This window comes from Diabrotica undecimpunctata, chromosome 10 (assembly GCF_040954645.1).
Source record: "Diabrotica undecimpunctata isolate CICGRU chromosome 10, icDiaUnde3, whole genome shotgun sequence".
NCBI lineage: Eukaryota > Metazoa > Arthropoda > Insecta > Coleoptera > Chrysomelidae > Diabrotica > Diabrotica undecimpunctata.
The window spans coordinates 2,453,026-2,477,510 of record NC_092812.1 but is presented as its reverse complement, the minus strand read 5'-3'; the positions used below and the strand labels follow the sequence as shown (position 1 = coordinate 2,477,510).

Sequence of the window (24,485 nt, the reverse complement as noted above, 5' to 3'; positions counted from 1 at the left end):
TACTACATTTAACGAAGCCATACATATCAAACCAAAAAGTATTTTTAAAAAGAAGAGGTATCACTTCCGTACGAAAGTCCTAATTGTTTATCACTTCCGTGATTAATTGTCACAAAGCAATAAAAACGCATGCATAAATGACAAAATAGCCTCGAAAATTATTTTTTTAATTACTCTGTATCAAAATCAAACAAATACCTAAATAAACAACAAGGGGAAAACGACGGACATCTAATTCACATTATCCTTACTAACCGGTTACGACTCGTTACGTAGCCGTCGGCATCAGTAAAATATTGTTTTCGAATATACTGAACGGAAACGTTAAGTGTCTGAAACGCTATGTTCCGGACAGTGTGCGTTGTTCATATTTAAAACCATTTAAATTATATTTTTCGGAATCTAAATGCTATGTGCTGGAAACGCAACGTGAACGATAATATGCCACGACCTTTACTGTTATAGGAACGCTACGAAAGAATAAACATCAAATTCCTCTAGTACTAACACAACAAAGGCCAGAAAAAACCAGTATGTTCGCATTTCAAGAGAAACGTACCCTTGTATCGTGTGTACCCCAAAAAGGTGAAAATGTTCTAGTGTTATCTACTATGCATTACAACAACAACATTGATAATGCAACAGGTAAACCAGAAATAATCATTGATTATAATAAGACTAAAGGAGGCGTGGATGTCGTAGACAAACTCTGCGTGGCATACAATTGCGCTAGAGCAACCCGTCGCTGGCCAATGGTCATTTTTTACAGTTATTTCAATGTCGGTGGGATAAATTCCTATATTATATACAAATCGAATACAGACACACGCATTTCCAGAGGAAAGTTTTTGGAAGACTTAGGTTTTCAACTTATTGACGAACATATTCGTAGACGAGCCCTAGAACAAAATATCCCAAGGACAATTCGTATGAGGTTAGTGGAAATTTGTGGCATGCAGACAAAAAATCAACATATCCAGAATAATGTGTATGGAAGATGTACGTTCTGCAGTAGTAAGAAAAACCACAAAATTCGGTTTCTTTGTAGGTAGTGTGGCAAATATATGTGAAACACATATACCCTTACTATAAAAATAAAATGACGTTTAACAAACGTCAACGTTTTACCAAAATAAAATAAAATAAAATAAAATAAATAAAATTAAACAAAATTTAATTCTGTGTGAACCGATTTGTGAAGCGTTTAGCTCTCACAATTACTTCAACGTGCATATCGTCTAACTATTATAGGAACGTTACGAAAGAATAAACCTCAAATTTCTCTAGTACTAACACAATAAAGACCAGAAAAAACCAGTATGTTCGCATTTCAAGAGAAGTGTACCCTTGTATCGTGTGTACCCCGAAAAGGTGAAAATGTTCTAGTGTTATCTACTATGCATTACGACAAAAACATTGATAATGCAACAGGTAAACCAATAGTAATCATAGATTATAATAAGACGTGGAGGCGTGGACGTCGTGGACAAACTCTGCGCGGCATACAGTTGCGCTACAGCAACTCGTCGCTGGCCAATGGTCATTTTTTACAGTTGTTTAAATGTCTCTGGGATAAATTCCTACATTATATACAAATCGAATACAGACACACGCATTTCTAGATAAAAGTTTTTGGAAGACTTAGGTTTTCAACTTATTGACGAACATATTCGCAGACGAGCCCTAGAACAAAATATTTCAAGGACAATTCGTATGAGGTTAGTGGAAATTTGTGGCATGCAGACAAGAAATCAACATATCCAAAATAATCTGTATGGAAGATGTACGTTCTGCAGTAGTTCTTACTACTGCAGAACTCGGTTTCTTTGTAGGCAGTGTTGCAAATTTATGTGTTTGGAACATTTAACCGGACTATGCGTTGTGTGCAGTGTAAAAGAAAATGAGGAAGCAAACGGACAATAGTTTCAGTTTATGTTGGACATGTGTTGAATAATTTTATTTTTTTTTTGTGATATTTCAACCCTTGTCTTTATGTTTGTTGATATTTTGTATTCAAAAACTTGACATGTTTTTGTAAATTGTTTGTCAATTATGTTAGTACCTAAAAGAAGCCAATTTTTTAATGTGCATTTTTTTCTTAAAAATAAAAAAAATGATCATTTCTTACTATACTGTTATTTAAATATAGTTAATTTTTAGTCATATCAAAATATTAACAGAAAATCACAACCTACGATATTCATTATTAATTAATATGAAGAATAGAATTTTCAGCACGTCTACTTCCTGCCTTTTTGCAATTTTAAACAAATCTTGATTTACAGATAGTTTACAAAAGTATAGTATTTATAAATTGTCAATCGCAGAAAATTCTTCATGTAAAAACATAACGACAACAATGTGGATAAAAATATTATTTGTAACATATAAAAAACGACAACAGTTACCTGTCCAGACGATCCATACTTCTGTTGTGAATAGCTGGTTCTGTATTTGATAAAGTATTCTACGAATTTAAATCCTGTTTTATAATCTACATTAGACCACAAACTGTAGGTTTCTTTATGTTCGTTTGGCAGCTTTATATGGCTTTCTATGCCTTTATAATTACTATGTGGAAGACGTAAAGTGATATTGTATCCAGACCTGCAAATAAAAATTGGCTTAATTTAAATAAAAGTGGTTAAAATATTCACAAATTATTGTTTAGTTAGAAATTAGAGTTATAGAAGTTATAGTATCATTAGCTCATATGTGAATGTATCCACCTGTGGTACTGTTTCTATTCCCACTGCAAACAAAACATCAAAAAATATTTCCAATATCGATTCAAATAAGGCAATCGCAAATCATCGAGTAGTAATTTGCGAAGCTCCTTTACTTAAAAGTATAGTCATGGTCAGTTCTGTACAGTTTCACTTCTCGTATCAGTTCAACTGCCTTGTGGCCCGTGTGGTTGAGGGGCAGTCAAAAGACCGACAAATGTTGTCGGTGAGCCTTTACGCCCTCAGCATCGCTCTGAGTATGAACTCTCTTTTATGAGGAGCTTTTCTTATGTTAAAATATAACACAGGATAAGTAGAAAACTGCAACTGACCCAGAGTCTAGGGGTCGTATCTAGGGGAGCTTTCGTCTACGTAGCTGGATCGAATTATATTTAAGCTGGGGCAGAAAAAGTAGGCATACTGATCTGGACTGGACTAATCCAGGGGATCATCGCAGACTCTGGAAATCCCGACTTGAAAAAATTCTGGCTCACTGAAGACATCTGGTATGTTGAACATTTTAATGGCGGATGATAAATCCAGCTCTGTAATGGTGTAGAGGTTAGGAATCCATCGATGTTCATTAAAAGTCTTGTAGATTCGGCGTGCTTTTCTGTCTCCAGCAGTCGCTTTAAATATAACCTCACTTATTTTGTCTTAAATCCCTCCAGCCCTTTTCATTCAGGGCTAGGTGACTAAGGGATACATTCTCGTATATTCCCCCTGGACTTGTCGGTAGATATTTCTTTGGAACTCGTGATTCTGTACATAATGGCTATCTCAACTACCGATTTTTTCTCTATTTCCCGGTCCTTAGAGCGAGCAGCATCCAGAGTAGTAAGTAGGAAGTATTAGAATTTGTTCCTCAGTTATAATAATTAAGAGTTCGCAGTTAATTATTTAAATACTTTATTCTACAGTAACAATTAACACTTAACATTGGCTACATTATTTAATAAGATTACAAGTAACCTAGTACCTAAAGATTTAGTCAAAATATCAACCAAACTTTACATAGTTGATATATAAACCATTGTAACTTCTTTCTTAAAAATTAAGTCCTTTAAAAAATGACCTTTTTTGAATTTTAATTAGTTTTATACATTAAAAGTATACTTTTATTATCACAATATAAAATTGTTTTGACAATTACATTAAAATTTCTCAACATTTCCTTGAAATTGAGTCTTGAGGTGTTTGTGCTGCTGCTTTGTATTCAGTTTCTGCTGTTGGGTAAGGAGAATAGACGAGAGGGAAACGGAACCACCAACGATTCTTAAAGTTTAAGACGCTGTTAAAAAACTAGCCAAAAACAAATCACCTGGAATAGATAATCTCGCAGCTAAACTATATAAAGAAAGTAGCCACGATATCATAATGGCATTACAGCAGTTATAAAATAAATATGGACACAGAAATTCCTCCCCAATGGTTGGAATATTGGAATACTTTGCACCATACACAAAAAAGAAGATATATTTGAATGCTCTAACCACAGAGCAAATACGCTTCTAAATGTAGCGTATAAAATATTTTCCACAGTACTATGTCATAGTATGGCACCATATGAAGAACAAATAGTAGGAAAATACCAGGCTGGTTTCTGAAATATGGCATAAATGACATAAAAAACTGAAATATGGTATAAATACTCATTACATATTTATAGACTACAAAGCACTTTATGACTCTGTGAATAGAAGGGAAATGTTCAAAGAGCTAGGAACACCAAATCAGAGGAACTGTCTAAACCATTTAAAACAAGTAACGGGCTCTCCTGTATACTGTTTAATCTGTATCTGGAAAAAATAATACGTATATCACAAATCACAACCATTAATTCAATATATAATAAATCAGTTCAAATCGTTGCCTATGCTAATGATATTGTTTGATTGTTGGGAGAATTATGTAGCATCAAAAAAAAATCAGCTACACAAATGGCTTTTTCGTTTTACACGAAATCTATGAAAATAAACAGTTAAAATAATACTACCGCAGAGATCAACCGCAGAATTAACATGACCAACAGATGCTATTTTGACAGAAACATAACTTCCTGGTAATCAAATTCGTTTACTTCAGCCCATTTTAAAGTTTTGTTGAAAGCTGCTACTGTCTCTAAACTACCAACTTTTTCGGTGACAAGAACTTCAACGGTATTGTCCTCAACTTGCTCATCTTCCTCACACATAGCCGCTCACAGATACTCTTTATCAGTTAACACTTTATTTCTTTGTATCTCACCTTCGGCACCCACAGCAGCCTATTCTTAAGCTTTTACCTCACTTACTTAAGGATCATCGAGTCCTCTTAACCTAATAAAAATCTGGGCTAAGGGAACATCATCTACTGGTTCATCATTATCAGTGAGAAATTCAGGGTGCAAATTCTTCCATGATTTGTTAATTAGAGATGCCTTAACATCGACCCAGCTATTAGCCAAAAGCAAAACAGTGTCCTTTAAAGATATCGATTTTAATGTGTCGATCAGGTTGTCAAAACATAATGCAAGGCAGTTAACCCAAAAGTGATTTGCGGTAATTTAACTTCACATTTTATATAACGTTCTGATCCATTGATTGTATACAGGCCGGGCAGTGGTGTTAGCTAGCAGGAACATTGCAAAAATGTTGCAGTCTACAAAGATAAGTTCATCTGTTGATGGTGGCCTAGGACAATTATCTCACAATAAACGTGCCCAAGTACTTGTGTACGAAGAAACAAACATCAAGACGTGTTGAACTAAAACATTTACGAGTGCGGACGTGAAAGCGGCGGTTAAATATAAAGTGCGATATATGTGGGAAGAAAAGTGGAAAGTGTCATCGGCCAAGCTACGCGATGTTAAAAAATCGATAAAACCCTGGCCCACATTACCAACAAGTCGGAGAGACCAGGTAATATTAACGCGACTCCGACTGGGTCATACGCGATTAACTAATAGCTACGTGTTCTCCAACAAACAAGAACCAAGATGTGACAACTGTGATGAAAAATTAACAACCAAACATATATTAGAGAAATGTCCAGCACTAACGCCAAAGCGCATGTTGTACAATATACCAAACAAACTTAGTGATATTTTAGGTCTACAGTACAATATTTCTAACATAAAAAGTTTCTTAAGCTCAATTAACGTTTTAAATGCTATCTAAACTAACATTATAAATGTAATACAAATTATTGTTCACTGTCATTGTTTCGCTAATAGCCAATTTGGCTGATGCGATTTTGTTAATAAAAAAAAAGACGTGTTGATTTAAATGCTCATCGGTTTTTTGATTTTCCGACAACAAGCAATTAAAGTTTATGGGTTCCAGCCGCATTTGCACAAGGCATCAATGTCACTCTCACCTTCAACATTTTTCCTTCGAAAGTTGACTTCTCATTGGCAGAGTCTAAAGTATGATCGCGCAATAATCGCCAGTACAAACCAGATTCGTCAGCATTGTATACTTGTTCCGCTATTAATTTTTTTCTCTAATTACTGTTTTTAACTCTAGTTGGCATGATCCGATAGCTGATTCATCATTGGATAGTTTTTTATCGGCATTTTTAAACGTCTTATTCTGTGGCGTTTTTAAATTTTGATGACCATCCCCGGTTTGCATTAAACTCGATATTGGAGTTTGTGATCTGGCGAAGAAAAATACGAGCTTTATTACAAATCATATCACCACTTACGTTCTGTTAGGCTTACAAACTTTAAGATTTTATCTTTGTTCAATCGAGTGACAGCTGTTGGTATTTGGAATCACCCTTGAACCAGACATGGGATGATATTTTTTTATAGAATGTAAGCGAGCAGGGGTATTTTAAAAGAAAGTAAAAAAGCCTAATGGAATCAGTACGTTAGTTTAATCACAAAAGACACTTCACCCGCGCAAATGTGTTCAAAGAAGTTTAAAATATATGTTCAATAAACGCTTGTTACGTTATCTAAAAAGAAAGAATATTCTTGGCCCATTCCATAGTCTTCATATCAAATCGAAGTACAATGGATAACTTGGTCAAATTCATACTGACATTGTTAACGCATTTTCGAATAGAAAAAAGTTATAGCAGTAACTTTAGATGTTCAAAGTGCCTTTGACACTGTACAACAACTTTAATTCGCATAAAATTACCAGAATATAATTTAACTGGTAACATTTATTTATTAAAAAAAAAAAAAATTCTAACAAGTTGACCTTGTAGAGAATTAAAAAATGAAAAAATATCAAAACCACATGCGTTGGATTATGGTTTACGTCAGGGCACTGTTTTAAGTACTACCTTATTTTTATTTAGCATAAATAACTTTTACTCGTATATTAAACCATCATTCAGGTACTCGATATATGCTAATTATATTATATTATACTATCAAGGCAGAGTCACAGCTACCACCAGCACTTTGCTACAAAGTACAATAAACAAAATAGACACCTGGCGTACGCGTGCTGGATTTATATACCTAGCTTCTAAATCCAAAGTAATTCACTTTACCAAAAAGCATAGGCCTAATCTATCTTCCATAATCATAAACGGACTTCGTTTACTAACAGGTAACTATCTGACACTTCATGGTGTCACCTTTGATAAAAAGCTTATATAGGTGCTTAGAGGAAACTATGTCCAAAGAATCAATTTACTTAAATCTCTTGCTGGCTACTCTTGAGGAGCTAATGAAGAATCCCTTCCTTAAATATATAGAGCGTTAATCCGCTATAAGCTGGACTATGGGAGTATTCTTTATATGGCATCTAGTAGCTCCCTACTAAAGTCTCCAAACACGATTCAAAATACATCCCTACGACTATATCTTGGTGCCTTTAAATTAAGTTGTGCTGAATTTGTGTTGAATTTTTAGAGCCTCCACTCCATCTAAGAAGTCAGCAAATTCTGATTCATACTTTTGATGAAAATCAGCAAATTCAAATAACCCGGTAACAAATTTTATCAATCCCATATAGCCTCCTCCAGCAAATGCATCCCATCACACACTCACATTACCACAAATATCATCTTCTTAATTAAATTTCATTAACCTTTCAAATACTTCTACTATTTATACCCCCAAGACCGCTCCATGGATGCATAACCTTCGAATATTCAATACTTATTTATACAAATTTAATAAAATAGAAACCAAAAACTTAATACTCAGAAAATCCTTTCAAAACATCCTCAGCTAAACACAATTTTTTAATAAAACTTTTTTCACCAATGCGTCCAAGAATAAAGACTGTTGTGGCTGCGCTGTGTCTACAATGATGATGACAATAAGCTATGTGCGACTACATAGAAGCTGTAGTGTTTACACCGCAAAATTATATTAAATACTTCAGGCATTAAAGACTTCAATCCACCCTACTTTAAATAAAAGCAAAACAATCGCCATTTTTACTGATTCCCTTTCCTGGATCCATTCCATAAGATGCATATTCTCCAAAAATCCATTAGTCCAGGAAATACCTAACATCTGTAACCAACTGTATTCTGCTTACATAACAGTCATAATGATCTGTACGCCATTCCATGAATGATGGTATATTGGCAAATGAAAAAGCAGCATGACTCAGCCTTTAAAGAGTTCTAAACCCATATGGACCTTAGGATATTTTTATTAAACAAAAAATCCTCTGCTTATGGACAGACCTGTGGAAAAAATGAAAAACTAAGCTGTATGACGTTCAACCTAACTTATCTCACCTCGACATGTCTCCTATGAACAGGAAAGAAAAAGCAGTTACCCGCCGACTATAAACAGGACATACAAGTCTCACCCGTGGATTCCTTATAGAATCAGAAAACGCTCCAGTATGCCACTACTTTAATACTCTTTTTTCTATCAAATAAGTGATAATGTACTGCTACCAGTATTACTCTTCTAGAAGAAAGCACAACTTAAAAGAAAATCTAAAAGACATACTTAGTGTTCCAAACGGTATTGACAGTGTTCTAAAATTTCTAAAAGAAACATTTTTATTTCAGGTAATCTAACCAGTTCATAGTGTTAAGTTATATTGTTCAACTTCTCCGCTAATACTAGTCTATACCAAATGTTTGTATATAAAATATGTATAATATTGTAAACGATACCTGGTTCAATGACTATAACCTGTAAAAAAAAAGAAAGAAGAAAATAAAGTTTGAGTTCGTGATCCACGTGTTTCAAGAAAACCATGGAACAAATTAGTGTGTGTCAGAAGTAGATGTCTTAGTGACCTAGATCAGACGATTATTAGTTGAAAATTCCAAAAACTAGATGTCAAAGCGATTTGCTGACTGAATCTCGAGATATTCCAGAAGGTCCCTCCTATCAAGATTCTTCCTTACTAGTCATGCTGAAAGGTCTGATAACTATATTGAAAGAAAATTCAACAAGTAGGATGACCAAAAACCAGGTTGAATTGCAAGAAAATCTAAATTCCATGAAAATTCTTGACAGAACTGTATTAGTCTGTGCTGCATTTCGTTCGTTTCTCCAAGTCTATACTTTTCGCTTATATCTTGTGTGATTTTAGCACCAACTTTTGAGTTGAAACCTTCCATAATTATAGTAGCTTTATGTTCTTTGGTGCTCCGGAGAATTTGTTTAAATTGGCTGCAGAATTGCTCAATTTCTTCATCTGGTTTGTTATAGACTTGTTGATTGTTGGTACACACTATTGCTCTGTGTTTATCGTACTCCTACAGATTCTTTTTATAGATAAGTACTATAACTTCTCTATTACAATCATCTGGTAGTGTGTTTTGTGTCCATATTTGTTTAACTAGCTTGTTTATTTTGTTAGTCAATTCTTTCTCACCGTATTCTTTAAATTATACTGCTATTTCATCTTCTACTGCTGCTTTTCCGTTTCGGAGGATTTTAATTTTTTTTTTTTTTAATTCTGCTATATGCTTTGTCGTTATTTTATTCTATTAGTCTTACTTCTTCATCGCAGTGTGTTTCTTTCGTAGTGAGTATCACTTTTTCGTTATATTCTTCCCATATTCTGCTGACCTGTTTAGCTTTAAATACGGTCCTTTTCAACGTCCTCTAGCTTTTAATTTAGCCAGTTCCTTTTTCGTTCCCGACTATTGGTATTTTGTCGCATGCTTTATTTTGGTTTTCATAGAATTCACCTGTTTATTTTGGATGGGATGTTTCAGTTGGAACATAATATATGTTTGTTAATGTTATATAGTTTTTCCCATTTTTAGTCTTAGCGTGGCAATACTCCTGTCTATTGGATTGAAATTTGTTATGCTGTTTGTGAGTATTTTAGTTATGTAAAACTTCCACTTTCTTGTTGCCTTGTTTGTCATCTTCACTGTATATAAATACATATTCTTCTTTTTTGATTCCTTCTATTTTTTTTTCATCTTACTTCTTGTAAGATGTACGCTGTTTTATTTTCCTCCATTTCCACAAGTTTATAATCTTTTTGACTCCACTTTCATACTGTCCACTTCCATTTATCTGCAGATCTACAATTTTTTGCTTCTTGCCTAATTTTCATTTGGATTTCCTTATAACACTATTCCCAATCCACCGTCAATACTTATTAGTTGACGTTTATTTTCTTTCAACCTATGTTTGTTTTAGAGGGTTTATAATTTTCTTCAAAGTTTTCCATCTCTTTAATGCCCTTTTTTGATGCTATTTTTCTTATTTCTTTAATTTTGCACTTCATTTTCAGTTTGTGTTGGAAGAAATTTTTCACCCCGTCTTTTAGTATCTTTTTATCTTCCTAATCTAGATCAAAGCCAAATATTACGAGATTGTTCTTAATTTTTTAGTCTCTAATTTCGTTACTCTGTTGCGGACGTACACATTTATTCTCTTTCAGTTTTACATTTTATCCATCCTCTTCTCCATTTCTTCCATTTTTTGTTTCAGTTCCTTATTTTTCTTTTTTATATCTTCGTTTTCTTCTCTTAGTTCTTTTAACTCCTGTCTATACTGCTTCTGTTCATCTTTGATTTCTTGAATATCTGTAGTTAGTTTTGTTACATTCTCAGTCAGTTTTTCTAATATTTTTAGTGCTAGTGCTTTATTTTCCTTTAGATTTTTCCATTTACACCCCTCCGATTTTTTTTGGCGATTAATATCATATTCGTTATCGTCACTATCCATTGTTAGTTTCCACGCATTCTAGTTCCTGTAATTTCTGCAGTCCCTCGAAAGCGTTAAAAGATACGACTATAATTACTGCTTTATTTTGATTTCCAAGTTAAATTTAATTTACTTAAAAGCCAGCAACGTCGCAAATTAATTTTGGGTACCCCATCTGCTTCTGTTGCGGTTACCAGCTGACCTGAATTACTTTTATCGCTGACGAATATTTACCTAATTTTTTTAACAGTTATGGATTTATTACGCACTAAATGTAGTTAAAAAGGGAATCACTACACTATAGTTCAGGGATCCTCACTAGGATGTCTTTGAGAGCCTAATAGTTTGAATGAAAATTTCCTCAAGGCCGCAAGTACAAGTGGTGGTATGAAATAACTTTAAAACTATATGACTATAACATAAGTTTATTACAAGTTACGTAAAAACAATATAATTGTAAATTATATAGATTGTTTTACATGTAAAAATTAGAAAAATGTCATTTACTTGACTCCAGGAATGTCAAGTCCTGAATTTGTTAATTCTTTGAAGTCGACGGGCGAAATCTTCAAGAGCTCTAGAGAATGGCATTTATGTTACCAGGTTGGGAAGAAACTGAAATTCTCAAAATGTTTTCAACGTTCTCACTAGTTAGCCTAGATCTGTACTTGTTTTTATGAACTTCAGCTTACTAAATGTAGATTCACAGACATTATGTAGATGCAAAAATACACAAAATTTTCTGAGCACAGTCAATTAAATTAGGAAATTTGTCATTTTCAACTACTTCCCAAAACACATAGTGAGCTTTTTCCTCCTTTTTTTCTTCAAAAATACTTTTGAGCTCTGTATCATTCTGAAGATCAATTAACTAATTTTTCAAATCCCTAGCTTCGAATCCAAAAATAGAAAGATGAGCTACATTTGCTGTTGTTATTGCCCATGGATTTTCCACCAAGCGAAATGGTTCTTGGAACTTCCTGAAGTCACTACACCTCACAGACATTTTATCCTTTAGGTCTGCTAACAGCTTCAGTAGGTCAGAAATCTATTGACCTTCATCTAGATTTTCATCAAACAGTGCTTTAACGGAAGGAAAGCTTGAATAATCTTCATTTGACAATTCTTCAATATACATATTCAGCTTCTGCTCCAGTGAAAACACAATATTCATCATTTTCGTTATAATGTTATTGTAGTCTCCTTGCAATTTGGTTAATGATTCATTCATAATGCTCATTGTATCGGTGAGAAATGCTACTTTAAGCCACCAACCAAAATAATGAATATTAGGAAACTCTTTATTCTTTGTAGCCAAAAACAGATTAATTTTATGTCGAATGCTGAAGAAATGTTCCAAAATTTTACCCTTACTCAGCCATTTCACTTCTAGTGTGGTAAAGAATGTTCCCATATTCCGACATAGGTTCTTTCAAAAATTCTTGAAACTCTCTGTGGTTTAGTTCATTTGATCTTATGACATTCACAATTTTTACAAGTGTTTTCATAACACAGCTGAAATTTTCACCAAATTTAGCAGCTAAGCTTTCTTGATCAATGATACAATGGAAACTCAATAAATTATCATTTCCCAAGTGTTTTCTCAATAGCCGAACAAACCCTATATTTCGCCCCAACATTGATGGGCAACCATCAGTACACACAGAAAAAACGTTTTTCAAATCAATGCTATGCCCATTAAAAAAATTTACAGTAAATAGTAAATGTTTTTAGGGTCCATTTATATTTTCGGGCATGCGTATTTACGAGGTCCACAAGGTTTTGAAACATCTTTACTGGCCAGCCAGTGCCACTGTGGTGGGGGTAAAGATGACTAATGCGAAATGCGGTATAATGCATGGCGCCGCTCTATACTATTGTAATCTCATTAAATACATAAATAGAAACATAATTATTATATTATAACTCGCAAATTTTGTTTTACTGCCTAGCAGTCTGAGGGCCGCATGCGGCCCGGGGGCCGCGTAGTGAGTATGGCTGCTATAGTTACTACGCAATTAGTGCTAAATCGGAATTATTACAGATAAAAATAATTATAAGGCGTTCATATTCATTTACACCAACGTTTACGTCGCTCGTAAGTTTAATAGATGTTGAAAATTAGCACAAATATTTAATAACTTACCTTTCTACCAGCACATGTCAAAATAAACTCATCTCATGATTGTTTGACTTTGATAAGTTTTTCCTTTTTCCAAAACTACAGTTTTCAACAAGTCGATTTGTTTGAAACTTGTATGTATTAGTGATTTTCTTTACTGTTTTTGGGAAATAAAGTGGCTACAAAAGTTTTCTAAGATTTAAAATCAAAATGCTTCATGGTTCGAATTTCGAAAGGTTTAGGATTAACTCTAGCTATTGATGCATTAAATAACTCTAGCACTATTGTCAGCTATTAACAAGGTACCTACCTAAATAAGGTGATTACGAACAAATTTTTCAATTGTAGCGTGGACTACATCTAGACACACGTATGTGTGTCCAGGAAAAAGAAAAATCATTTTAAGCTTATGGATGTTTGTAGATGTTTTAAGAAACACGTGAAGCATTACGAGCGTAGTCCTGTTTTTATTATGCACAACACAACTATCACAGGATAAAGATAAAGCTTTAAAATTTCCTCTGTTGCTACTTCTTCCAAGTAGTTATAAATTATATTGCATATCTCATTGGTGTCACTGTTACCGTCTAATAAAGTTACCGTTGAAAAATAAATATTTTCGTAAATAATAGTAAAGCTTGCTATTACCATAAGAAGTATTTAACACTAACTTGATGAAGGTCGAAGCTCACACAAAAAAAAAGTTTCTTTTCTGAAGTGAAATGCATTTTGCACTATTATTTGTACTGTAGATGATTTTGGTAGGATAGTTCTTTGTTTTTAGCAAATTTAACATTTTTTTCTTTTCTGTACTTACAGAGTATACATTTATTTTTCTTTGGAGGTGAAATCCTATATTGGCGTCTTTCTTGAAGACAATTGAAAACATCTTTAATGATAGTTTAGTTTTTATTGTATGATTATCAAATTGATCCTTAATAAGGATTGTATAAAAATAAGATACATTCTGAGTACTACATTGCCGTACCTGACTAACAAATAACAACGAGAAGAAGCAGCAGGAAGTTTCTTTATAAATTTATATAGATATTTATACACATATCTAGCTCTTCTTCTGTCTTGGTAATTATATATTTGAATATTCTAGTCCTCTTGTTCATTTTGGTAGCTTTTCGTCTTCTCTTAAATTCTTTTTTTTATACACGAGAGCAGCTAGTCTCTTCGTTTTTGGTAATATGCAAATCCCAATAATAATCAACGACGTCATCTCGCTCTGATTCAGTAAATTTTCTTGTGCAGCCATTTTGATACAGTGCATTTTGGCACGGATTCTCCTATACTGATTTTAAGCCTCATAAAAGTTTTTCCAAACTTCATTTTTATATCGGAATTTTTTTTAGGTTTTCTCGAAACAGACTACAGTAAGTGATTCATCATTTTAATGATGAATTTAAATAGCTTTAAATGTTTATTTTTGGAAATTATTTTATTTTATTTAGAATCGGAGCTAGAGGAATAATTAACCAGGCGACGTTTGTTTTTTTGGTCGGAACTGCGTCTGGTACTTTTGAACTATTAAAATTTCGTTACACTAGTTGCAATGTAAATTTTCCTTTGTCAAAATGTCTACATTACTTATTTGTTCACTAGCAGCAAAAACTACAGGGATATTGGAAATGCCAAGCAAGGACGGTTCTAATGAATTCTGTTGAAGTTCGTCGTCCATGTCTTTACTTTGTAAAGTCGGGAATGTGGCGTAAGCATAATATTCAGTAATATTTTGGTCACAGGTAGATTCTGAGTTACCTTGTATCTACAAATTTGGGAACCGCTAACTGGTCTTTTTGATTGTTTAATGCCATGGTGGCTATACGGTACCCTCGTGAAATTGACAGCTCTAATAAATAAATAAAAATATAAAAATGAAGGGATATCATTTGGATCGGCGAACTTACTACAAGTTGATATATATTTGTTGCAAATACCATACTAACAGTAATTTCAATAAAAAATAAAAATTATAAGTTTTTTTTCTTTTTTTTTTTTTCAAAAAGCCGCATCAACCGTAAAAGGTTATTAGCGGAAGTTTATTAAAATATATATGGTAGTGTACATATTATAAGATTAGGTAACATAAAAATTTATTAACTAAAAGAAAAATTACATTTTATGAAATAGGTTAATGTCCTTAAGATATTTGATCGTATTGGATAAGTTACAGTTTAATATATTTTTAAGTTAATCTGGTTCTTCAGAAATGCTGTTGGTGCTACGTTCATATAAGTAAAGTTGACAGTCTGTAAGTATGCGTTGGACTGTTTTTTGGCATCTATAGTATGAGCATTTTGGTGGTAGCTGCTTCGTTAATAAGTGTTGATGGGTAAATGTTGTATGACCAGTTCTTAGGCGATTTATAACCACCTGTTCTCTTCGTTTTTCTGGAAGTTGGAGCCGGACACCGATAGAGGGTTTAATTACTTTAAAATTTGAGTTTTTTAAATCCCAGCATCGCTGCCAAACTTCTATACAGTATTGTTTGATATTAAGGTAGAAATCTGTGACTTGAATTTGTTTGATAATTGCTTTCATTTGAGGTTGCTTTAACCGCTAAGGCGCCAACCTTTTCATTACCTGAAATACCTATATGTGATGGTATCCAGAGGAAGTGAATGTTTACATTTTTGTTTTGTAAGTAATGAAGCATAGATTTTATGTTTTGGATGATTTTATGTGTTGGATAGACTTGTTTGATGCTTTGCAGTACAGATAATGAATCTAAGATAAACAGAAGAATAGTATCTGTATAGTTTTGACAAAATTCAAGTGCTTTTAAAATTGCAATAGCTTCACCAGTAAATACGCTGCAAAAAGTAAGTATTCGTATAGCATATTCGATATCATCTGTTAAAAAGGCTGCGGCACAGCCATTTTTGGTTTTTGATGCGTCGGTGAAAATCTTAACATAATTGTCATATTTTGATAGAATTTTGATAGAATACGAACGAGGGTAAGATTTGTGGTATTCTTTGGGTAAGCTACTAGAGATGTATTAATTGTAGGAGTATTAATTGTCCAGGGGGGTTCAGTTGGGTATGTAGATAGCGAGTATGTCAACAAATTGGTATTATATCCACAATTCATTACAAGTTCTTTAAAGGTTAAATATCTTGATTGTCTGTTACTTTTGTGAGTGGTGTTATTTGTATGTAGGAGTAGGTAGTTTGGGTTGTTAATATTGCTATATAGTTTAGCAGCATATCTTAGTATGGTATACTGTCTTCTTATAAACAAAGGTGGTTCATTTAGTGCAGCTTGAAGACTTGCCACCGGACTAGTACGGAAGGCACCCAGCACAAGTCTCAAAGATGCACTTTGGATAACGTCTAAGACTTTAAGAAATTTTTTACTAGCAGTAGAATAGCACATTGCACCGTAATCTAATTTACTACGGATGAGTGATTTATATAAATATAGCAGAGTAGTTGTATCAGCACCCCAATTTCTGTTAGAAAGTATTTTAAGGAGGTTTATTTTTGGCTGACAGGATAAGGCTAATTTTTTAATATGGTCTGTCCATTTCAAATGACTTTCGAATTACAATCCTAGAAAGTCTGTTGAATCTACTTGTTTTATGTTAATATCATTTAGAATTAGGGTAGGTTTGCTATTGGTTTTATTTTTACTAAAGATAATAAAATAGGCCTTTTCACTTAAAAAGGTAAAACCACTTTTGTGGGACAATATTTCCAGTTTGTGAAGAAATGCCTGAAGGATTTTTGTCGCGAGAGAGATATTACAAAAAGTTATGTCATTATCAAATTAGTAAATTTAAATTAAAGTTATATTTAAAAATGCAACTAAATAAACAACAATAGATAATAAAAACTTACCATAACTATTAAATAAAAGATTTTATCCAATCTGTCATTATCTTCCTTTTAAATTTACACTGCTTTCATGCACATTAAAGCCAACACTGAGTTATTTAATGGTCAAATCGGTCAATTAATCTTATCGTAAGCTGCAAAAGATGCAAACTTAACCGACACAATTTATAGTTTAAAGATCCTTTGTCAGTACTATCTTATCGCTTACGATATAAAAAGTGTAATATGAAGATAAAACGTGGTGGTGAAAATTCTACTAAACACTTACGATGTTATGACGGGAAAATAACTTTAAATCAGCACTAAACTATCGAAAGCAATGATTTAAAAGAAATTATTTTTGCAAAATTGTCGCTTACGATGTTTTATCAAAAACCCTTTTATATATCTGTATATTTAAATAAAAAACAGAAATTTACAAGGGTTTGGACTATGGGTAAGTTAGGTATCGTACATTGGGTTAAGTTGAAAAATAACATGGTGAGCATGGTGAAAAATAGTATTGATCCCAATAGAGCATGGAGGTTTAACGTTTACTTTTTTTTAATTAAATAAATATTTCAGGAATTCAGAAAGGAAAAGGACATGAACGAGATGACAAGAAACACTTTATCTAACTTAATCTAGTAAGTTTTATCTTTGTTTTTAATTTTCTTTCCTAACAGGAAAGTATTAACCTAGGAAAATTTGCAAATATTATTTGTAAATTTTGATCCATGACCTTTCTTATGGACTATTAGTTTAATGTTTCATGAGAGCATCCAAAATATATCTTCTTGAATACCATAAACTTTTAAATAGGTCGTTGTTTTCCATTCAAGATTCACACTGAGCTTCTCACAGTCATCATCATTGTCCACGTATGCAGTACCTATTAAATCGCTGCTTTGGAACAGAACTAGTCTATGTCCGAAATCACAACTTTTCAGGAGAGCAATTTGAAGTTTTTCAGGAGTTTGGTTTTCCATTATTTTGTTTTTCAAACATTAACGTTTACTTTTTGCATACTTTTCAATTCATTCAGAAACTTTTATATTACTATAAAAGTAGTTTTTTTTGTTTCATTATTTTAATACAAAATTAGGTAGACATAGACTAGTGATGCAACAAAATTATTAGTGCAGAAGTAGCTTATCTGAACTTATGCTAGTTCTACACTAACAATATTCTTCATTTTTAAAAAAACACGCAGTTGCTATTTAAGTAAAGCCGAATGAAGGAATGAATAAATAAATTACTACTCTTCATAAAAATACAAATATTTTATTAATAGGCTCCTCCTCCTCAATCCTAATCCCTTTTGGGATGTGGTGACACCATTAGGTCTTTACAGTTTTTGCACGATTTCTCTTCATCCCTCTCTGTCCTGGGCTAGTTGTTCGGCTTCATGTAACCCTTGGTTAATCAGTATTTTTGTTTGATCTACCCAACAGCTTGGAGATCTTCCCCTAGGTCTCTTTTTTTTAACTCTACCCTCGACTATCAGTTTTTCAATGTGTCCAAAATACTGCAAATATCTCTGTTGTATTTGTTTAAGCAATATATCCTTTACTTTAAGTTGTTGTGATATCGATACGTTAGTGCGATGATCAATCCAGGATATTCTCAACATGCGGCGGTATACCCACATTTCAAAAGCGTCCAGTTTATTTTTATCCGCTTTCTTTAAGGTCCACTTTTCGGATGCATATGTCGCTATGGGAAAAATGAGCGCCCTTACCAGCCTTAGTTTTGTGTGTATTGTTATGCTAGAATTTTTTCAAATTGCTACCACTTTCATCATAGCTGTTCTAGCAATAGTCAACCTTCTACGTATTGTAGCGAGATTAAATAAAACGAGCGGTTCGAATTTATGTAAACATATTTATTTATAACTTTACAGTTCGGTAGTATCTTAACAACTAACTCTACTTCTAACATTGTTACCTATATATACTACAGTTATTAGGTTCGAGAATATTCTGGCGTTGTCCCACCTCTAATTCGCCTACGTGACCGGTTATTCTCTCTCGCACTCGATACGCCTCGAAGCTTCGAGAAGAGTATTAGAGATGCAATGCAACCGTTACCTGGGCCATGCCGAGAGCATGTTCGTAACACTGCTCCCCTCTTAAATCTGATCGTCCCGATCAGCAACTCTATATGTAGGCACAGGATGGCGGAATCTACAGGACTCTCCAGCTCTGCATGAACCTTTTAGAAAGAACTAACAGTCTACTGACTTTGAAGGATACGATCTCATCGGGTTAATGCAGCACACAGTAATTCGTACGCCGGTTTCTCGGAAGATTACTTCAAGCATGCTTCTGTCTATCTTCCAATCCAGATTATCTAGTTCATAGCCTATCTTGGGTAAGGCCAAATTCTTGATGTCGTAATTTTTGTTCTTGATGTCTTTTCTTCAAATTAGTTAGAGCACGCCATATATCCTCGTAGCTTGCCCTGTCTGTATACGACTTCCTGGTCACCATATACAGCAAAGATCGAGAACCATCTTCTAATCTCAGTACTCTTCCAACTTTAGGCTGCTGGTTTTTTAACTCGTCCAAACGACCGAATTTCTTATAAAATACGGATGAGATTCCTTTAGTCATCTCAAGATCTTGGGCAACACAGTGGGCTAGAGAGACGTTATGCGGAACACTAAAAAGATCCTGCTGAACTTCTGTGGTCACGCCAAATCTAGCACTCTTTCTCTCTGCGTAATTTGACATAAATTCATTAAAGCTTGGTCGTCGGTCATCTTTGATCTCATGTTGAAGGGTTCGTGCTTCTTCTGTTTCATTGGAGCCAGCATATGGTGCAAGACGATTTATGTGAACTACTTTTGGTTTACCTTCCGGCAACTTCTTAATTCGGTATATTACATCATTTATTTTCTTTTTAATTTTATATGGACCTTCCCATTGTCTTTGCAGTTTGGGAGACAAGCCTCGACGACGTTGTGGATTATAAAGCCAAACAAGATCACCTACTTCATAGCTTTCACTCTTGCATCGAGAATCATATTAATCTTTCATTCTGTCACTGGCTATCTGGATGTGTTGTCGGGCAAGTTCATGAATGTTGTTCATTCTAAACTGCAGGCGGTCGACATATTCTTCGCTTGCAACATGTTCTTCGGAAGGTCTGCAGCCAAACTCTAGGTCGCAGGGTCAACGAACTTCACGACCTAACATCAGGCAGCTTGGAGTCTGGCCTGTAGTTTCATTCACGGCCGAGCGGTAGGCCATTAGGAATAAATGAATGTGCTGGTCCCAATCTCTTTGACGTTCTGATACAACTTTGAACAGGTGTTTACCCATTGTTCGGTTCATTCTCTCGACCATTCCATCTGATTTCGGATGCAGGGGTGTAGTTCTGGTCTTATTGACACCAATCAATTTACAAACGTTTTGGAAAAGGTTTGACTCGAAGGTTCGCCCTTGGTCTGAGTGGATCTCCAACGGAACACCAAATTGGCTAAAGAATTCTTTAACCAGTACTTCGGCAACGGTAGCAGCTTCTTGATTTGGTATTGCATAGGCCTCGGTCCATTTCGTAAAATAATCCATGGCTACCAGAATATATTTATTTCCATCATTCGTCTCTGGAAGTGGACCTGCAATGTCGATTGCTACTCTTTCCATAGGACTACCAACATTGTACTGTTTCATGGGTGCCCTCTTTTTACCAACTGGACCATTACTGATTGCACACAGTTCACATTTCCGGCACCATCTTCTTATATCATCTTTATAAAAGATATAATCTTTTAGCGAAAGCCGCTATCGCTTTATTAAATTAAATGGCCAAATATATGGCCTAGCCTAGGAGGACAAATTCGTTAAACTTCCCGTGCTCGAATCGGTATCAATAAAGTGTTATGATCATTTCGGCCTAGCCCAGCCTCATCAGACAATTTGGGCTGATACAAATTCAAACTCGGAAAGTCCAACGAATGTCTCCCAAAACTTCACTACAACAGCAGTTAGCTACAAAGGCGCCACCTGCTTTGGCGGCCGTGAACGAAAACGATATGATAATATCGTTTTCTGTATCCTCTGCGCTATGCGAAATGTGTAAAAGATATAATCTTTTAGCGAAAGCCGCTATCGCTTTATTAAATTAAATGGCCAAATATATGGCCTAGCCTAGGAGGACAAATTCGTTAAACTTCCCGTGCTCGAATCGGTATCAATAAAGTGTTATGATCATTTCGGCCTAGCCCAGCCTCATCAGACACTTTGGGCTGATACAAATTCAAACTCGGAAAGTCCAACGAATGTCTCCCAAAACTTCACTACAACAGTAGTTAGCTACAAAGGCGCCACCTGCTTTGGCGGCCGTGAACGAAAACGATATGATAATATCGTTTTCTGTATCCTCTGCGCTATGCGAAATGTGTAAAAGATATAATCTTTTAGCGAAAGCCGCTATCGCTTTATTAAATTAAATGGCCAAATATATGGCCTAGGAGGACAAATTCGTTAAACTTCCCGTGCTCGAATCGGTATCAATAAAGTGTTATGATCATTTCGGCCTAGCCCAGCCTCATCAGACACTTTGGGCTGATACAAATTCAAACTCGGAAAGTCCAACGAATGTCTCCCAAAACTTCACTACAACAGTAGTTAGCTACAAAGGCGCCACCTGCTTTGGCGGCCGAGAACGAAACCGATATGATAATATCGTTTTCTGTATCCTCTGCGCTATGCGAAATGTGTAAAAGATATAATCTTTTAGCGAAAACCGCTATCGCTTTATTAAATTAAATGGCCAAATATATGGCCTAGGAGGACAAATTCGTTAAACTTCCCGTGCTCGAATCGGTATCAATAAAGTGCTATGATCATTTCGGCCTAGTCCAGCCTCATCAGACACTTTGGGCTGATACAAATTCAAACTCGGAAAGTCCAACGAATGTCTCCCAAAACTTCACTACAACAGTATTTGTCCTCCTAGGCCATATATTTGGCCATTTAATTTAATAAAGCGATAGCGGCTTTCGCTAAAAGATTATATCTTTTACACATTTCGCATAGCGCAGAGGATACAGAAAACGATATTATCATATCGTTTTCGTTCACGGCCGCCAAAGCAGGTGGCGCCTTTGTAGCTAACTACTGTTGTAGTAAAGTTTTGGGCGACATTCGTTGGACTTTCCGAGTTTGAATTTGTATCAGCCCAAAGTGTCTGATGAGGCTGGGCTAGGCCGAAATGATCATAACACCTTATTGATACCGATTCGAGCACGGGAAGTTTAACGAATTTGTCCTCCTAGGCTAGGCCATATATTTGGCCATTTAATTTAATAAAGCGATAGCGGCTTTCGCTAAAAGATTATATCTTTTACACATTTCGCATAGCGCAGAGGATACAGAAAACGATATTATCATATCGTTTTCGTTCACGGCCGCCAAAGCAGGTGGCGCCTTTGTAGCTAACTACTGTTGTAGTGAAGTTTTGGGAGACATTCGTTGGACTTTCCGAGTTTGAATTTGTATCAGCCCAATGTGTCTGATGAGGCTGGGCTAGGCCGAAATGATCATAACACTTTATTGATACCGATTCGAGCACAGGAAGTTTAACGAATTTGTCCTCCTAGGCTAGGCCATATATTTGGCCATTTAATTTAATAAAGCGATAGCGGCTTTCGCTAAAAGATTATATCTTTTACACATTTCGCATAGCGCAGAGGATACAGAAAACGATATTATCATATCGTTTTCGTTCACGGCCGCCAAAGCAGGTGGCGCCTTTATAGCTAACTACTGTTGTAGTGAAGTTTTGGGAGACATTCGTTGGACTTTCCGAGTTTGAATTTGTATCAGCCAAAAGTGTATGATGAGGCTGGGCTAGGCCGAAATGATCATAACACTTTATTGATACCGATTCGAGCACGGGAAGTTTAACGAATTTGTCCTCCTAGGCTAGGCCATATATTTGGCCATTTAATCATCTTTATAGTTCACCCAATAGAACCATTCTCGAACCTTTTGCAAAGTCTTCGTAATACCAAAGTGTCCACCTGATGAACCGTCATGCAACTGACGTAAAACTTCTGACACTTTACTTTTAGGTACAATCAACTGAAGCTTAGTTTCTGTACCATCATCGTTCTCAAAGGTTCTATACAGAAGATCATCTTTCAGCACTAGGCAATTCCATTGGCTCCAGTAACACTTGACTTCTGGACTACATGCACTAATGTCTTGCCAAGAAGGTCTTTCACTTCGACGCATCCAATCCAATACTCTTTTTATACATGGATCATCTGCTTGAGCGTCTTGTAGCTGTTGAGGCTGGCATTGATCATTAATAACGGCGGTTCGTCTCACGGGGCAAAGTCGTTCTTCTAATTCAAGACAATGATTACGATTTGCACTGTATGCCCGTCTTGACTGAGCATCAGTATTTGAATTACTCTTTTCAGCCCTGTGTTCCATTTGTTCTAGCTTTCTGACTGTTGTATTATTTTCTTGCAATTTACGGCGAATGTGACCTACGTCGCCATCATTCGAACATCTGGTTTCGTGTCTCTTCGGCATCATGTTACGAACTACTTTCCGTACGATTTCCTCCAGACGTTTCTCGTTTTGTTCGTCGCTCTCTTCAGAGGTTCGTACTCGATAGCTCCGTGAAACTTGACTAGCTGTTTCATGTTCCAAGGCAATACCGAGCGCTTCATCTAAAACTTTCGGTCTTGCTAGTCGTAAAGCTTTCTGTAGTTCACTGTCTCTTAACCCATTGACGAAGGCATCTACAGCAATTTCTTCCAAAATGTTGTCTGGTGCCTCTGGATATGCCAACAACGCTATACGAGCAATATCTGCTTCAAATTCTTGCAAACTCTCACTTGCTCGTTGGATTCTACTTCTTATTTGTACTTTGTAGACTGGTTGTAGATGGGCATCTCCGTAACGTTTATCTAGTCAAGTGAATAAGGTCTGGTAACATTTTTCTTGACCCTTAGGAATTGATCTTAGGATATCCGCAGCATCACCTCGTAAAGCGGCAGTCAAGGAAACAGCTTTTTCTTGTTCTGTCCAATGATTGGCTGTCGCAATAGCTTCAAATTGTCTAAGGTATATGGACCAAGAGGACTTTCCATCAAATGGTGGCAATTTGAATCTCATATGATGTGTCATTTCGTCTCTAGGTGATTCTTCTTTCACTACCGGATCTTAGGCTATTGTATTAACTGGTGGTAGTACTTTTGTATTAGTTATCATGGTCTCTAATTGTTTGATCTTCTCTTCTACGTCTTCTATCTTGTCGTTTACATTTTTCTGTATCTTATCGAATGTTCTTGAGACTTCTTCAAATTTCTCATTGTTTTGATTACATACTTCTTTAATTATTTGAGAAGTCTCATCGAATCTTCTAGACACATTTTCAAATTTCTCGTCATTTTGTCTAGCTATTTCTTTAATAATTTGAGACGTTTCATTGAATCTTTCATCATTCTTTCGAGAAGATTCTTCTATCATTTGAGACGTTTCATCGAATCTTTTGGAAACAGTCTCAAATTTGTCATCAGTTTTTTTAGAATTTGTTTCTATTATTTGAGACGTTTCATCGAATCTTTTGGAAACATTCTCGAATTTTCCATCAATTATTTTAGTTAAAACGGCTTCGTCTGCTGACTGGAACTGAAATGTCTCTGAGTCTTCTCCATTCTTGTTGAGAACAGTCTTCAGTCGTTCTTGGAGTATCTT

General features: G+C 35.0%; 1 protein-coding gene across 2 annotated transcripts in view; it reads right to left on the bottom strand.

Moving 5' to 3' along the window:
• The window catches only part of Apoltp (Apolipoprotein lipid transfer particle), a 1,459,665-nt gene that overhangs the window by 745,412 nt on the left and 689,768 nt on the right, over positions 1 to 24,485 (bottom strand). For both annotated transcript variants that reach the window (XM_072546518.1, XM_072546519.1), the window contains exon 32: positions 2,409 to 2,607. In XM_072546518.1, coding sequence (XP_072402619.1) covers positions 2,409 to 2,607 — 199 coding nt within the window. The remainder of the gene's footprint in view (positions 1 to 2,408; positions 2,608 to 24,485) is intronic.